The sequence below is a fragment of the Protobothrops mucrosquamatus genome, unplaced genomic scaffold (assembly GCF_001527695.2).
Source record: "Protobothrops mucrosquamatus isolate PMUCROS unplaced genomic scaffold, P.Mucros_1.0 scaffold711, whole genome shotgun sequence".
NCBI classification, from domain to species: domain Eukaryota; kingdom Metazoa; phylum Chordata; class Lepidosauria; order Squamata; family Viperidae; genus Protobothrops; species Protobothrops mucrosquamatus.
In genome coordinates, this window is record NW_015386992.1 from 124462 (window position 1) to 142187 (window position 17726).

Below are 17726 nucleotides of genomic sequence, written 5' to 3' on the forward strand. Positions count from 1 at the left end.
TTAAAACTTTTTTTTCATTATCTGATGCTTATTGTTCAGTTCAGGCCTCATCACAATGATAAAACACTTGGGAAAAAAAATACACATCAATAAGCCAGCACTGGAGGAGATCATGGAGAAGACTTCCACAACCAACATGTATTTTCCTCTTGTGCTTATATAAGTAGGAATAAAGCATAACCAAACAGTGCAGAAGACCAACATACTGAAAGTTATGAATTTAGCTTCATTGAAACTATCAGGTAACTTTCTAGCTAGAAAAGCAACAGAGAAGCTGACCAGCGCAAGAAAACCCATAAAACCTAACACACAGTAGAACATGGTGGCTGACCCTTCACTGCACTCCATGATGACTTCTTCAGACATTGAGTGCATATCAAAATCTGGATATGGTGGAAAAATTGCCAACCATATGATGCAGATAGTGATTTGAACAAGGCAACAAAAAAGAACAATGAAACTCTCCATTGCTTTCCCCACCCATTTTCTCATTCTAGATCCTGGCTTAATGGCCATAAAAGCTAGGACCACAACAAAGGTTTTGGCTAACACACAAGAAACTGCCATGGAGAAGATGATTCCAAAAGCTGGTTGTTGAAGGAGACACACAATCTTACCAGGTTTCCCAATAAATAATAAAACACAAAGGAAAGAGAGGAGGAGAGAAACTAGGAGAATATAGGTGAGATTCCGGTTGTTGGCTTTTACAATGGGAGTGCATTTGTGTTTAATGAAGATCCCAAGCACCAGAGCTGTGGTAAAAGAAAAAGAAAGAGCACAAATAGCTAAACTGATCCCTAAGGGTTCTTCATAGGATAAGAAAGTTATGTGTTTTGGAATGCATGCATCTTTGTCATGGTTTGAATAATGACCTTCTGGACAATGAAAACAGTCTTCCATATCTGAAAAAAGAAAACAACAATTCTGGTTATTGACCTTCATTCATCAAGCCTTAGTATCACATAACTCTCAGAGAGAAGCTAGTCATCAACAGTGACACTGACTATTTAATCATTTTAATATGAAACCATATTCACTGAAGATTAGAGCAAATTTTAGGCCCAGAAACCTTGGCCCATACCCAAAGTCCTTACCTGTCATGCATTTCATTCTATCTTAGATATCACATACTATGTAATAGCTATATATCATTTTTTGTTACAAATATGTATGTAATGTATTTTCACAATCCTTTTCACTGTGAATAGCCTTAACTCCAAGGAAATTTCCACACACATGGAAGGTTATATTTTAATCTTTGTACATTACCCAGAGTCACTTGTGTGACATTGGTAGTCATCTAAATAAATAAATAATCCAAATAAAAAGACCTGTTAATAACGTAGCTTATTCCATTACTTCTCAAAAATGTTTACCTTCTTTGTTTGAAATTTTTCCTTCTGGACATGGATGGCAATCATAGCAGCAAAATGGTTTTGATTCCTTCTTAGCCTTGCTATACCCTCTTTGGCAAGGATCATTACACAAAGAAAGAGGATGTGCCTATCCAGAAATTAAAAATGTTGTGAAGATTTTTACAAAAGCATTTGAGCAATTTCTATCTTACAGGAGAATTTAAAGCTTAGACATGGAGTAATAGCTACTATTGAACTATTATAATATTATTGGGAAAGAATACTTGGTCTGCAATGATTTAATGGAATAGCCACCCTTCTTTGAATTTGTCCCCCCAAGTTATTTAAAACTGGCTCCTGAAGCCAAAGTGTTCTTCATCCTTTGATTTCTCTCACATGAATGTAGTTGATCTTTTCAGTTGATATCCTTTATTAGAAGGATGATTCTTAGCATCTGCTCATCTGTCAAATTTCTAAGCAACACTATCTGGTGCCCCATGACTTTTGGATTGCTCCTGCCCCTCTCCCCTACGGGTGTGTTGGACCAATCGGAGGGAAACTCCTGCAGCCCCGAAGGGGGAAGGCAGGTTGCTACTGCAGTTGTTCTGCACTCCAGGTGTCCCTTCTGCACGCGGCTGGCATGCCGCCCAGCCGAGGCCCAGGACAATGGCTTCGCTGCTGTCATTGGCCAGTCCGTGAGTCCACCTGCCGGGTGGGGAATTGTGCCGCCCACTCTGAGGTGTTCTCCTCTTCTTGCAGCCACTACCCAGGGCCAAGCGTGTCACCCGTCCCATCCCGTCTGTCCTTCCATCCATCTTCGCAACTCAGAGCCGGCCCAGTGAACGGGCCCGGCTCCCGCCCCTCTCCCCTTCAGGTGCATCGGACTAATTGGAGGGAAACTTCTGCAGCCCTGAAGGGGGAAAGCAGGTTGCTGCTGCAGCTGTTCTTTGCTCCAGGCATCTCTTCTGAGCACAGCCAGCATGCCACCCGGCCAAGGCCAGGGCCAGCGGCATCACAGTTTCCACACCTGAGGGTTGGCCTCTTTCTGCGCCACCAGTTTTCCTCCCCAACATGTGGGTTGGGTACCTGAGACATCCTCTGGTGTGGTAGTTCAAAGCCTCGAGCTGCCTCACATGGCTTCCACCTCGACTCCCCACATATCCCCCAGCAGTCGCAGGGCTTCCTGAGCGGAGGGATCCCGGGCCAAGCTGAGCGCCCAGTCCTGTAACCGTTGAAATCCAGCTGTGCCCACATCTTGTCTTTCCATTTGTGTGTGGCGTGCCCTCATCATCAGGCCAGCCAGCCACACAGCAGAGGAGGAGGAGGAGGGGCAGCCGGGTGTCTGGAGCTACTTCAGTTGCTCACTGGCCTCAGCAGGCACCAATGAGGCAGCGGAGTTCGCACACCGGCTGCTCAGCCTCATGGGGTGGCAGCAACTGCAACGGTGATGATCCCTACCTCATTAGGACGGCCAGCCTTGCAGTAGAGGAGAAAGATGAGGGGCAGCCGGTGTCTGAGCTGCCTCAGCTGCTCTGGGAGCAGGAGATATCAAGTGATTTCCTTCCATTGCAAAGGCTTTTGCCATTTCCTCTGTCTTTTTCACTTGGTACATCTCTCTCTCTCTCTCTCTCTCTCTCTCTCTCTCTCTCTCTCTCTCTCTCTCTCTCTCTCTCTCTCTCTCTCTCTCTCTCTTCCCACTTGGGAGCCCTCTTGCCCCCTGGAGTTTAAACCTGGTTACCTGGATTTGAATATCTAACCTGGAAACCCGCTTCTGAGCCTTTCGCTCTCTTTATTCTCTGAACTTTCCCCCAAGCCTTAAATCTTGCCCTGTCCTAATTCAGAGCCTTTCACAGAGAGCCAGGCTTTCTGGGCAAATGACATCAAGGCCAAAACTTGGTGGGTTGTCATTGTCAGCAGGAGGGCTTCTTGGCTAGTTTGTCCCTTCAGGGTTACGTCAGTAACTTTCCTCACCTATCGAAGCAGACAGTGAAGTGACAGATCAGAGGAGCTTCCATCTTCCCCTTCGTTGGCTTGGGTTTGGCATGGTGAAGGTTACTGCTCCATGTGGAGTAAAAGAGCATCAGTTGTAAGGAGCACCTGTTGTCTGCACCCTATGAATGAATTCACCATTGCTTGACTAAGTCATGGTGTGGTTTGTGATCCAATCCAGTTACTGTGCTTTGTAAACCTTGGTTTATGGCTCAATATGCTGCATAAACCCGTTAACAGTATAGCTTGAGCCCAGCCCCCTTTTCGATAATGCAGACAACCATCCCCATTGCTGATTCCTAGCTTGGCTGACTGAGCAAGCCACGTTGCTGCAACTGTGAAAAACTAGTCTTCCTTTACTTTCTTTTTTCCTCCAGAAGGCTGGAGGAAGCATTCAGTCTCATACACTCTGCCATTAGGGGGAATGAAGGGACTAGCAGCAGCTTTTTTTTTAGCCATCTCTGTTACTCACAGGCCTATTTAGATAAACAAGCAGAAAAGACAGTTGCCCAAAACTTCTGATTCTGCTGACTTTTGCTCTTGGGTGAAGAGCAAACTTGGGCCATGTTCACACAACAAATTAATCATCAGAAGGGGTCAACAAAGATGTATACATTCTCCCCTTACTCCAGTCACTTGTGGCTTAATAATCAGCATCAGATTATTGGAACCAGAATTGATTCTGTTTTGAATTTGAAAACAAAAATTGAAAAGTTTCTGGCCCTAGCCTAGTGAATAAGTTTGAGGTGGGGGGCAGTTTAAGATAATGGCACACCGCTCTTCCCTTAACCTTTTTTAACTTACTGGCTGAGCAGGTTGTGTGAACATAACTACCACCTCCTCATAGCACTAGTGCCCAAAGAGGGAGAGAGGAAAGGGTGGCTTCTTCCAGGGCTCAGTTAAACAAATAGACCAAAGCTTTTCCCCCTTTGGAGAAAAAAATGGAGGGGGGATTGATTTGTTCACCTGCTCAAGCAAAGTGAGTGACCTGCAGAGGCGCAGCAAGAAAGACCTGAGTCTACAGCACCCCACTCAGTCTTTGTCTTCTTTCCCTGAATAAAAAACAATTGGGAATAGATTTATTCTTCCTGCCTTGCTACCATGAGGAGAGGGTGTGTAGCAGTAGAGACAATTGCCTCTACTGCACAGTTGTCTGTAAGAAAATGCTTAAATCTCTTTAATTTAAGCAAATGCTTAAATCTCTTACCATAGTACAGCTGTTAAGACTATGTCCAGCCTTTCGTACTGAACTCCCAGAGAGAGGCAGCAGCTCTTCCTTCCACTATTTGGGATGATACCAGGAGCCAAAATTAGGCAGAGCATACTTGCCCTAAGAGCAAAGAACTGATATGGATCTTTTTAAAGCTATGATAACTCATCAAGATAAATACATGGAATTGAGAACAACTTGTTGGAAAGGACCTTGGAGGTCATCGAGTCCACCCCCCTGCTCAGGCAGGAAACCCTATATCATTTCGGACAAATGGCTGTCCAGTCTCTTCTTAAAAACCTCCAGTGTTGGAGCATTCACCGCTTCTGGAGGCAGGTTGTTCCACTGGTTAATTGTTCTAACTGTCAGGAAGTTTCTCCTTAGTTCTAGGTTGCTTCTCTCTTTGGTTAGTTTCCACCTGTTGCTCCTTGTCCTGCCTTCAGGCGCCTTGGAAAATAGCNGTTCTCTAGCAATGTGTAGAAGAGGGACTTGTGCTGGAGCGGGGGTCTGGCTAACTCCATTCTGTTTTGGTATATTTTCTCTATTCAGATCATTTAGTCCAGTTTAGTCTAGTCTTGCTGGCTGACTGACTGGGGAATTCTGGAAGTTGAAATATAAACTTTTTAAAATTGCTGAAATTGAGAAATGCTGATCTAGAGTAAGAAAGATAGAAAATGCAATAATAATAATAATAATAATAATAATAATAATAATAATAATAATAATAATAATAATAATAATAATAATAATGATGATGTTGGAAGGGACCTTGGAGGTCATCGAGTCCACCCCCCTGCTCAGGCAGGAAACCCTATACCATTTCGGACAAATGGCTGTCCAGTCTCTTCTTAAAAACCTCCAGTGTTGGAGCATTCACCGCTTCTGGAGGCAGGTTGTTCCACTGGTTAATTGTTCTAACTGTCAGGAAGTTTCTCCTTAGTTCTAGGTTGCTTCTCTCTTTGGTTAGTTTCCACCTGTTGCTCCTTGTCCTGCCTTCAGGCGCCTTGGAAAATAGCTTGACTCCCTCTTCTTTGTGGCAGCCCCTGAGATATTGGAACACTGTTATCATGTCACCCCTCGTCCTTCTCTTCATTAAACTAGACATACCCAATTCCAGCAACCGTTCCTTATATGTTTTAGCCTCCAGTCCCCTAATCATCTTTGCTGCTCTTCTGTGCACTCTTTCTAGAGTCTCAACATCTTTTTTACATCGCGGTGGCCAAAACTGGATGCAATATTCCAAGTGTGGCCTTACCAAGGCATTGTAAAGTGGTATTAACACTTCCTGTGATCTTGATTCTATCCCTCTATTAATGCAGCCTAGCACTGTGTTGGCTTTTTTGGCAGCTGGTATTAACACTTCATAATTTATGCGCAGCACTGTGATGGGGAGGGACTGAAAGTATCAAGACTTATCCTGGGTTTCAGGCCATCTCCTTTATTCATTTGTTTTTATTCTGTTCTCTAGCAATGTGTAGAAGAGGGACTTGTGCTGGAGCGGGGGTCTGGCTAACTCCATTCTGTTTTGGTATATTTTCTCTATTCAGATCATTTAGTCCAGTTTAGTCTAGTCTTGCTGGCTGACTGACTGGGGAATTCTGGAAGTTGAAATATAAACTTTTTAAAATTGCTGAAATTGAGAAATGCTGATCTAGAGTNGTTCTCTAGCAATGTGTAGAAGAGGGACTTGTGCTGGAGCGGGGGTCTGGCTAACTCCATTCTGTTTTGGTATATTTTCTCTATTCAGATCATTTAGTCCAGTTTAGTCTAGTCTTGCTGGCTGACTGACTGGGGAATTCTGGAAGTTGAAATATAAACTTTTTAAAATTGCTGAAATTGAGAAATGCTGATCTAGAGTGAGAAAGATAGAAAATGCAATAATAATAATAATAATAATAATAATAATAATAATAATAATAATAATAATAATAATAATAAAGTTGGAAGGGACCTTGGAGGTCATCGAGTCCACCCCCCTGCTCAGGCAGGAACCCTACACCATTTCAGACAGATGGCTGTCCAATCTCTTCTTAAAAACCTCCAGTGTTGGAGCATTCACCGCTTCTGGAGGCAGGTTGTTCCACTGGTTAATTGTTCTAACTGTCAGGAAGTTTCTCCTTAGTTCTAGGTTGCTTCTCTCCTTGATTAGTTTCCATCCATTGCTCCTTGTCCTGCCTTCAGCACCTTGGAGAATAGCTTGACTCCCTCTTCTTTGTGGTAGCCTCTGAGATATTGGAACACGGCTATCATGTCCCCCCTCTTCCTTCTCTTCGTTTTGTTTATCTATTTTGCGTTTTTTCTGTTTGACTTCTGTAATGACTGATGTGTGATCATTGTATAACCTTAAAACTAAAGGAGGATTGATACAGGGTTTTTTTTTTTTAATCTGCCTGGAAGATCTGGATTTTTCTGATTTCCACCCTTTTCTGTAACAGCAGCTTTCTTGAAACAGCCATGACTCTTCATTAGGAGATAAACACTTGTTCCCAACTTGTCACTTTTTTTCTCAATATCCTTTTATAAGCATCTCCCTGAGTTATCTCATTATTTTGACTAGGCTACCTTTGCTCAGTTTCCTACTATACTCAATCTTCATAGTATGTAACTTCAATATTCCCTGCCTCAGTCTGAACACATCTATTATATGGATTTATTTTAACTGATCTCTTCTGGATCCGGGCAGAAGATCTGCAAACATCAACATTATCATTATTCTTATATTCCATTAATTTTTCTATTTGGGCATCCCTAGGTGATCTAAGGATATTGTTTATACATGATCACCAGTAGCAAGCAACTGTGGCTGGCATGTGCTTTTAGAACCTTTGTTTTATGTCTCATCATTTATATTTATTAAGAGAACAGAGATGCCAGCAGCCTTACATTATCAAGAGTATTATGGCTCAGTTCAGTTATTAGATCTTGTTATTTTACTGCTTTCTGATGTACTTGGATCATCCCACACGCAGGGCTGGGCAGGAGGTGGCAGTGGAAGCCTAATGGACCTGCACAAGCTGCTGGCAGTGGCGGCCCGAGGCAAGGCTAAGGTGTGTCAAGTTTGCAAGGGGAACAGGCTCCACGTGCGGGCCAAGGGCGAGATCTGCGAAGGGGCCAAGGAGATGACCAGCATGACCTGCTCTCCAACTGCAAGCAAAAACAGATGGGATGGAGTAAGCGCATCCGGCAGTCTGCATCATGCACCTCCCCCCCAACTCCGCCTGCTGCTGGAGGGCTGGCCCGGTATTTGCAGTGGGCTACGGAGCCCCAGAGTGCACTGGTCAAGGGGCCGGCAGGGTGTGGCTGCTGAAGAACCCCGTCAGCCCCCATGCACTCACTGATCTCTGTGTGCAGGGGCCGATGGTGTGCAGGGGCCGATGCAGCAGCCACCCTATCCCCTGCCTCACCTTGCCTTGCCCTGTGGCAATAGCACTCCCGCCCTGCCCCCTTCCTTGCCTCACCTCACCCTGCAGGACAAGCCTCCTGCACACTGCCCCACCCACCAGAAACCCTCTGGATCTTTCCAACCCTACCCAGCCCCCCAAAGTGTCCCTCCCCACGAGCAACATCGAGGTGGCCCTGCCCATCGCAGTTATGCCCACCCAGCGGGCCATGCCCACCCAGCAATTGGCGATAAATAATTGGGTTTTGGGTTGCAGTTTGGGCACTCGGTCTCTAAAAAATTAGCCAACACTGATTTAGATGATTTGGAGATACTAAATATCCTCCCCATCCAGGAAGATACAGGCTGAGTTGAATAGGGGTGATGGGACCTGCATGCTGACATATATAAGGGATATCAATTTGAATATGTAGAAAAAAGAATTTGAAAAAAACACATACATACATACATACATACATACATACATACATACATACATACATATATATGATTGCAGGCTAAATTTCAACACCAAGTTTTCAGAGTGCATGACTAAGAAAATACTTAGAGCCAAAAAGAAAGTGTTTTGGTCATGTAAATTGTAACAATTTATAAAATATTTGGTATCTATCTATAAACAATAGATATTTATGTATCTTTCTGCTCCTAGGAAATAGCCTTTAAAAATTATAAAAATATTTTATATTGAATATAAAATTAAAATTTGCTTGTCCCATGGAAGAAGCTAAGAAACATATTTGAATCCAGGATGTTTTTAATGTTGTTTAAACAAAATAAACACAACTAGTCAGAACTTACCTGGTTCAAGCTTTTTGGCCACATGATGGAATCTTCAGAAATGTTGAAGAATTTGTCTGGGGAAATCGTAGGATCTATCCTTCCAACCTGGATCCTGAAAAATGACCGGTTTGGGAATGTGACCCAGTTGTTAATATCAAATCCACCAATGAATTCCCCATTTTTGTCAAATGAAATCTTTTCTCCAACACTGTTGTTGAATGAGACCCTTCTCAGGAAAAGATTAAGCTAAATTAAAAAGGGTGAGAAGGAAGATAAAATATGACTCATTCGTCATTCTATTTCTGGTCAAAATCCATTTCATATGGAGTTTGTTTATTAGATTTTTAAAAAATATATATATTTATTAATCTATGAGTTTCTTAAGCACATGAAAATGTACACATATATTTCAATATATTATTTTGTAATGGAAGGCCTTGGAAGATGTCACATAAGGAAAGGGGGTAACTTGGTTGTTAAAATGTTTTTTTTTTCCTTGATGAGTTTCAGCCTAGAGGAAAGCATTTGTCTCCAACAGATATCCTTCTGAGCAATAATGAGAAATATTGGATATGAGAATAATATGAGAATATGAATGCCTGACTGTTCAAGTATAGTGAACAGCTCTAACTGTCTCAAAATAGGGGGAGAGATATGACATCATCTATTTCCAGTCTACAAAACAGTCGTTTCAGCAGTTCCAAGAAGGCTCCACACCCATTTGCATTACTCAGTTGACCTTGAGTACACAGATAAACTTCCAACTGGCCTTAACAACTCTCCAAAAGAATGCAAATGACCAGCTGTCTGCAAGGAATATAAATCCTTCCATTCTCCACCATCCAGTCAGAACTGAAGAAGCTTCTTGGATGAGAAGCAAAACATCTTCAAAGAAAAAACAAGAAAGTCCAGTTGCCTCTTGAAAAAGCACCTTTCGGATATAGCTCTTAGATGTCCTACTTTTCTTTGGAGTGAGCCTTCTAGTTGGCCCATAGAATGAACTTGCAGATCTGCAGCATATCTCTGCTCTGAACATTACCTGCCACAATTGCTGATTCTGAAGCTTGAGCCCTCTTCTGCCCACAATAAAGTTGTGCTTGAGTTTTGATGAATGCATTGCCTCCAAAGCATAAGCTACAGTATAGACAGCATTGTACACATTATAGCTGTGGGCAGTTGTGCTAAATTCAAACACAGATGCAGGAAGGGTTGCCATCTTCTCCTTCCTGGTACAGATTGTGCCATCTTTATTACCTAGATGAGAGTTGTGAAACAAGCACCTGAATGCATGCTGCCAGAAATTCCTTAGAAACCCATCGTGTTCTGCTGTTGTTGGATTTCTGATTAGAAGAAATTCCTGGAAGCCTGGCAGCTCCTTTGAATGAACTGCAAAGGATAAAGCATTTTGGAGGAAATTTATATCCCAATCTCTTTGAAGAGAAATGGACGTGAAATCCATTTCAGCATTCATGATCCAGATCTTTGTTTTCAATGACATATCCTCCACTTCTGAATACTGCACTAACATTTTCAAAAAATTCATGGATTCCATTGCACCATATAAGACAATCACCTTGGTTGTGCTTTTTGCAATAACAGAGTATGTTTTGCATGTTTCGTCCATCACATCTGTAAAGTCACTGTAAAAATCTACCTTTGGGAACTCTCCTATGAAATCAAAACAGATGCCCTGCTGGTAAAAAGTGGAGAGCACCTCCTGTATAAATTTTTCCCCTTGGTCATCATTCACAGCAAGAACTCCAATCCAGATCCATCTAAAGTATAGCAAAAGCTGGAGGAGGCCCTTATGTTGATAGGATTCATTTGGAAACATTTGTTGGAAGAAAACTCCTTGAGTCTCTTTATCCATGACTGGAGCAGAGCCATAGGTCAGCTAAGAAAAATGATAGGGAAGAATGAAGAATGTGTAAGACTATTTTTTCCTTTTAAATAGTGCTAGATTTTTTTTTCTTTCCCTTGGAATCAGTGTTGACCGCTGATGATTGCCTGGACAGTTTCCTGCATTTTTTTTTGGGGGGGGGGGGGCAAGATTTCAGAAGTGGTTTGCTATTTCCTAGGGCAGAGCAAGAATGACTGGCCCAATGTCACCCAATTGGCTTAATGCTTAAGGTGGGGCTAAAATTCACAACTCCCAGTTTCAGACCCAACGCCTGAATCACTACACCAAACTGGCTCTCTAAATAGTGTTATGCTTTTTAAATTATAATGACTATTTTCAGACATCAGTTTGAAATATCCAGTTTGATGGATATACTCATGTGTGCTTATGATGATTATCAACAAATTGGACAATCTCTATTTTTTCCATGTGGACATGTGTACATTATGAATGCATTGCTGTAGAAAACATCTGGACAAGAAGTAAAGCCTACCACCCTTAGGAGGAAACTGACTTGAACATATGCTTTACTGCTCAAGGTTGAATCTGGAAGAACACACACACACACACACACACACACACACACACATATGCACATAAACTTGAACAAGTCTAGAAGTTTCTTTTGAAAAAGAAATAACAAATTTTAGTAAATGTTTCATATCACAGTCCTATATTACAAATGCATGAGGACTTTTGCACTGGGAAGAAGTTCTCATTAAAATGAATGGGAATCTTTACACCAGAGAATACAATAAGCATGAAAATGTTGTGAGGGTGAAAGCCTTAAAACCTCATGCAACACAACTTAGATCCAGATTGGACATCCTATGCCAACAAAAAGTTAATCATGGAATTTCTTATTATGTGTTTAGTTTGATTTTCTTCCACACCTTGAACATGGCTTTTAGCACACTGTTCCATAATTTTCTAAAGGACCAAGATTTTTGGTAATTGTATGCAAAAGATGACAGAATGATCTCAGTGCAAATCCAAGGCAAACCATTCAATATCATAGTAGTCCAAGTCTATGCCCCAACCACTGGTGCTGAAGAGGATGAAATTGAAGCCCTACAGCACCTTATAGAATCAACACCAAAAACGATGTCCTTATCATCATGGGGGATTGGAATGCTAAAGTAGGGAGCCAAAAGATAATTGGAATAACAGGCAAAGTTTGGCCTTGGAATACAAAATGAAGCAGGGCACGGGTTGATAGAATTTTGTCAGGAGAATACGATGGTCATAGCAAACACTCTTTTCCACCAACCCAAGTGATGGCTCTACACATGGACATCACCAAATGATCAACACAGAAATCAGATTGACTATGTGCTCTGCAGCCAAAGATAGAGAAGCTCTATACAGTCAGTAAAAACAAGACCAGGAGTTGACTGTGGCTCAGATCATGAGCTTTTCATTGCAAAATTTAGGCTTAAATTGAAGAAAGTAGGGAAAAACACTAGGCCACTCAGGTATGAACTAAATCATATTCCTGATGAATATACAGTAGAGGTGACAAATAGATTTAAGGAATTAGATCTGAAAGACAGAGTGCCTGAAGAACTATGGATGGAGGTTCGCAACATTGTACAAGAGGTAGCAACTAAAACCATCCCAAAGAAAAAGAAATGCAAGAAAGCAAAATGGCTGCCTGAGGAAGCTTTGTAAATAGCTGAGGAAAGAAGGGAAGCGAAAGGCAAAGGAGAAAGAGAAAGATACACCCAATTGAATGCAGAATTCCAGAGAATAGCTAGAAGAGATAAGAATACCTTCTTAAATGAACAGTGCAAAGAAATAGAAGAAAACAACAGAATAGGGAAGACCAGAGATCTCTTCAAGAAAATTGGAGATATGAAGGGAACGTTTCATGCAAAGATGGGCATGATAAAGGACCAAAATGGCAGGGACCTAACAGAGGTAGAAGAGATTAAGAAGAGGTTGCAAAACTACACAGAAGAACTATACAAGAATGAGCTTAACATCCCAGATAACCACGATGGGGTGGTAACTGACCTCGAGCCAGACATCCTAGAATGTGAAGTGAAATGGGCCTTAGGAAAGCTGAGCAACAACAAAGCTAGTGAAGGTGACAATATTCCAGCTGAGCTATTCAAAATCTTAAAAGACAATGCAGTAAAAGTGCTACACTCAATTTGCCAGCAAATTTGGAAAACTCAACAGTGGCCACAGGATTGGAAAAGGTCAGTTTACATTCCAATTCCAAAAAAAGGCAATGCCAAAGAATGTTCAAACTATCACACCATTGCACTCATTTCACATGCAAGTAAAATCCTACAAGCTAGACTCCATCAGTATATGGATTGAGAACTTCCAGAAGTACAGGCAGGATTTTGAAGAGGCAGAGGAATTAGAGATCAAATTGCCACCATATGCTGTATCATGAAGAAAGCTAGGGAATTCCAGAAAAACATCTACTTCTGCTTCATTGACTATGCTAAAGCCTTTGTTTGTGTGGATCACAACAAATTGTGGCAAGTTCTTAAAGAGATGGGAGTACCAGACCATCTTGTTTGTCTCTTGAAAAACCTATATACGGGTCAAGAAGCAACAGTGAGAACTGGACACGGAATCACTGATTGGTTCAAAATTGGGAAAAGAGTCCGGCAAGGCTGTATTCTGTCACCCTGCCTATTTAACTTATATGCAGAGCACATCATGAGAAAGGCAGGGCTAGATGAATCAAAAGTTGGAATTAAGATTGCCGGAAGAAATATCAACAACCTAAGATATGCAGATGATACCACTCTAATGGCAGAAAGTGAAGAGGAACTAAAGAGCCTCTTGATGTGGGTGAAGAAGGAGAGTGGAAAGTTGGCTTGAAACTCAACATTAAGAAAACCAAGATCATGGCATCTGGCCCTCTCAAATCCTGGCAAATAGATGGGGAAGAAATGGAGGTAGTGACAAATTTTATCTTCCTGGGCTCCAAGATCACCACAGATGGGGACTGCAGCCAAGAAATTAAAAGACTCTTGCTCCTGGGGAGGAAAGCTATGGCAAATCTAGACATCATACTAAAAAGCAGAGAGATCACCCTGCCAACAAAAGTATGTGAAAGTTGGACCATAAGAAAGGCTGAGCACCAAATAATTGAGGCCTTTGAACTATGGTGCTGGAGAAGACTCCTGCAAGTCCCCTGGACTGCAAGGAGATCAACCCTGACTGCTCTTTATAAGGCCAGATCTTGAAGTTGAAACTCAATACTTTGGCCACCTAATGAGAAGGAAGGACTCACTGCAGAAGAGCCTAATGCTGGGAAAGATTGAGGGCAATAGAAGAAGTGGACGACAGAGAATGAAGTGGCTGGATGGACTCACTGAAGCAGTAGTGTGAACTTAAATAGACTCCAGAAGATGGTAGAGGACAGGAAGGCCTGGAGGAACGTTGTCCATGGGGTCGCGATGGGTCGGACACGACTTTGCAACTAACAACAACAACAACATGCAAAAGAAAATACTTAAATATATAGAAATATTAATATATAGCAAACTGTCTTCCAGTTTCACAGATTCATCTCCTTGCCAAGTATAAATGCTGATTATACAATCAATCAAAATGCTATGAAAATCTGAATTAAAGATTTTTTTCCCCTAAAAATGGATGTCTTTTAGCTTTAGAGGAAATATTTGCATTTGTGACTTCATAATTTCAAGCAGAAAGTTGGGACTAAAATGATGCACTGCTTTGTGATCCAGAAACAGATTTTGGAATGAATCCATTAGATGGCTGAAGCCTAAAATAAAGACCAAGTAAAACCCATAATCGTAAATGAAAGCAAATTACAGGTCTGTTTCATAAATTGTAACTTTATGTATATTTTAAATCAAGAATTTTGTCTTCCAGCACAATGCAAGCTTTGTTTGTTATTTTTCAATCATACCCTTTTCCAAATCTCAGCCACAAAATTGCATCCAAACAATCACAAGAACAGTAAATGGCTTGTTCAGTTCATATGTGTCATAAGTACACTTTACCTGGGGAATTTTGTAGATGTCCAGTATGGTTGCCATGTGGAAATAGATATCAGGTCCTCCAATAACTGCAGCTGGATTGTTTTGAATGCCACATTTAAAATTTGGGATGAATCTATTCTGAGCAAAGAGAAGCTCCATTGAGGCAAGGTAGATCCAACTTGGACTGAAGTAGCTATTATAGATGCTGAATCCCACGGTGACATTGGGTAAAATCTGGGGATTTTCATTGATTTCCTTTATAGCAAAAGCTAAGGCCAGGATGTGTTGGTAACTCTGAAACAATACCCTGGAATGAAAACTTCATGCTGTTTTAAAAGTAAATTGTTCCAAAAGTATTTCCTATATTTATGCTTAAATCACCTTAATACTGAGCATTTCACAAATTATATAAAAATAAATGGATTTCTGAACAAGAAAGCATTGTCTTTGTTTTAGAAAATATAATTTGCATTATACATTTATGTAGAATTCACAGAATCACAAACCAGCTTCATAATAATGGGTGATAACTAGGGGCTAAGGATGTTACTTCTGAAACCTATAGTGCAATAAGGAGTCATAGGTATTCTTAGTTAAACTTAGACCAATACATTTAAGTCAAACACAATCTGGCCCCTTCTGCTATCCCTTGATTATTTATCAACACTAACACAAAATGCTGTTAGCAAAGTGTTTTAATATCATTTATTATCATTTACAGAAGACTGTATACTCAAACAGAGTTTCTGCAGCAGAATATTAAGTGTTAAACAAAATGATTAAAAAGATTAATGCACCCTGTTCATTACTGAGTGATGGTAGCTGTAACAGAGATTGCCTTAAGAAAAATTTGATTCAACACTAGGGTAAAAATATAAGACTTACACAAAATCATCAAGAAGTTCCAGAGAAGGGTGTTTAATGAAAGCAACAGGACTGGAAAAGACATAGAGCTGAGAAATAATGCCGGCAATTTTGAGATCTCCAGATTGAACGTATTTATGATGAATAGGGAGAGATTTACTACCATTGCAATTACGATTGGGGACCTTACACACCACCCAGACATTGATACTCATAATGAAACAATAAATACCACCATATTGCCTGAAAGTCTTCCTCCTGTATACAGATGGACCTGTTTCCACTTTGGCAAGTGCATATTTCCTTGATGAGTGGCTGAGCATTGCAAATGCATATTTCCAAATTGCAGAGCCTGCCATGATTCTCTCAAATATTTTGAACGCTAAACTGGGCAATGTAATATATCAGTGAGCAAATATGTTCTAACTGCAACCCCAGCTTTGCATGTTTGGGGGAATATTAATAGCATCCTTCATCTGTTTTCCACTCTGATACTCTGAGGGATTTGGAAAAGTAGTGGTGATAATCATGTGTAATTGGATAATTACAACGTACAGTAGATAATCACAAAGTCATAGTTTTTCATTCAATCTCACCTTAAAGACAAAATAATGGAAATGTTTTATGTGCGTGAATCAGGAAAAAATAAAGACCACAGTAATAAGAATTTTAAAAGAACCCTTCAGTGTGAAAACACTGATTTTTGAATATACACTGCACTACACATCCCTGTATACATAGAAGGATGACATTTTGGATGCTTTCAAAAGTGAAATATTACAACCTCCACAAGTTTTAGAATTTGCTGAAGTGTAGCATATATTTGTCTATCTATCTATCTATCTATCTATCTATCTATCTATCTATCTATCTATCTATCTATCTATCTATCTATCTATCTATCTATCTATCTATCTATCTATCTATCTATCTATCTATATCTCCCCCCCTCTCTGTATCTATCTATTTATCATATCTATCATCCATCTTTTTATATACCCACCAACCTACTTGTATTTCTTATTATGGATTAGATTTGTTCAAATCATTATCTAAATCAACTTCTTGATGGTGTCAAAATTGTTAGCTTATTATTCCACTCAATCATATTTTTGCCATTTTTTTTCAGCACTGGAAAATCCATATTTGTTCTCCAATGTTTGTTGTTTGTTATTCCAAAGACTTGTTTCTTATAATGTAAACATCCCTAATATGCACCCTAGCAAGGGAAACATATCTATGATTCAACCTAAAATCACTTAATTATGAGGAAAGAACATCTAACATTGAAAATATTAATGTGGAGAAATGGTGCAATTCATGTTAATAAAAATTATGTTTTCTCTACTTCTGAACAAAGATAATCATAGCAGAAAATTATTTTCTCTTCTAAGAAATGTCTAAGTTATAATTTTCATTACAAGTAGTCCACAATTGAGCCCCAAATTTAAGCGCCAAACATCATAAATATGAGTCATTTGCCAAGCATCAGAATTTTGATCATGTGGTCATGGTCATAAATGTGGAAAACAGTTCTAAGTTACTTTTTTCAGTGCTGTTGCAATTTTGAATTGTCACTAAACAAATAGTTGTAAGTCAAGGACTACCCGTATACAAGAAAAAATAAGGGTCTATTCAAGAAAGCAAGAAAAGAATACTGTACTGTGGGAAAAAACAATTTTAGAGGATATATAGAGAGAGAAATAATGCCACAGTCTATAACAGACTATGGCATTTTATCTCTCTATATATTTTCTAAGAATCACTTTGATTTGCCATAGGAGATGTTTTCCTTTGGCATCTGCCCAAACTGCTCCCTCTTCTTGATTTATGGAGGATGCTTTTTCCCCTGTTTTATTGTGATAGATTATTATCCAATAATACCCAACCAAAATATATTGGAATTTAGAACCAATCTAAACTCCTGAGACAGGAGAACATTTCCTTTAGAAATACAACACAATCAGACCTTCTAAAAAAGGAGTAATAGAAAATCACAAAACAAACCCAGACCCAGAAACTAGGTGTTACAAATGCAGATTGTTGAATGAAAACTCTTCATCATGGTTCAGTCCAAGCCGGGAATAAACTACATGGCGACTGCTTTAGAAAGAAGGTTGTAGTTTATTGAAGAGGAGAGCCAGACAGAAGGATGGCTCTGGATGAAAATAGAGAGAACACATGTAGAGAGTGGGTTTTTATATCCTCTGGGGCTCTTGAGGTTGTTTCCTGTTCCTGTTTGAGGGTAGTA

At 40.3% G+C, this 17726-nt stretch overlaps 1 protein-coding gene across 1 annotated transcript; it reads right to left on the reverse strand.

The window, feature by feature from the left end:
• LOC107289514 (vomeronasal type-2 receptor 26-like) lies at positions 1–15834 on the reverse strand. Its single transcript, XM_029284554.1, has 6 exons — positions 15497–15834; positions 14633–14804; positions 9774–10628; positions 8753–8980; positions 1377–1503; positions 1–902 (listed from the first exon to the last, which is right to left on the reverse strand). Exons 1-6 carry the CDS (start codon positions 15832–15834, stop codon positions 1–3), a joined length of 2622 nt encoding a protein of 873 aa, XP_029140387.1.
• Between the last annotated feature and the right edge of the window lie 1892 nt (positions 15835–17726).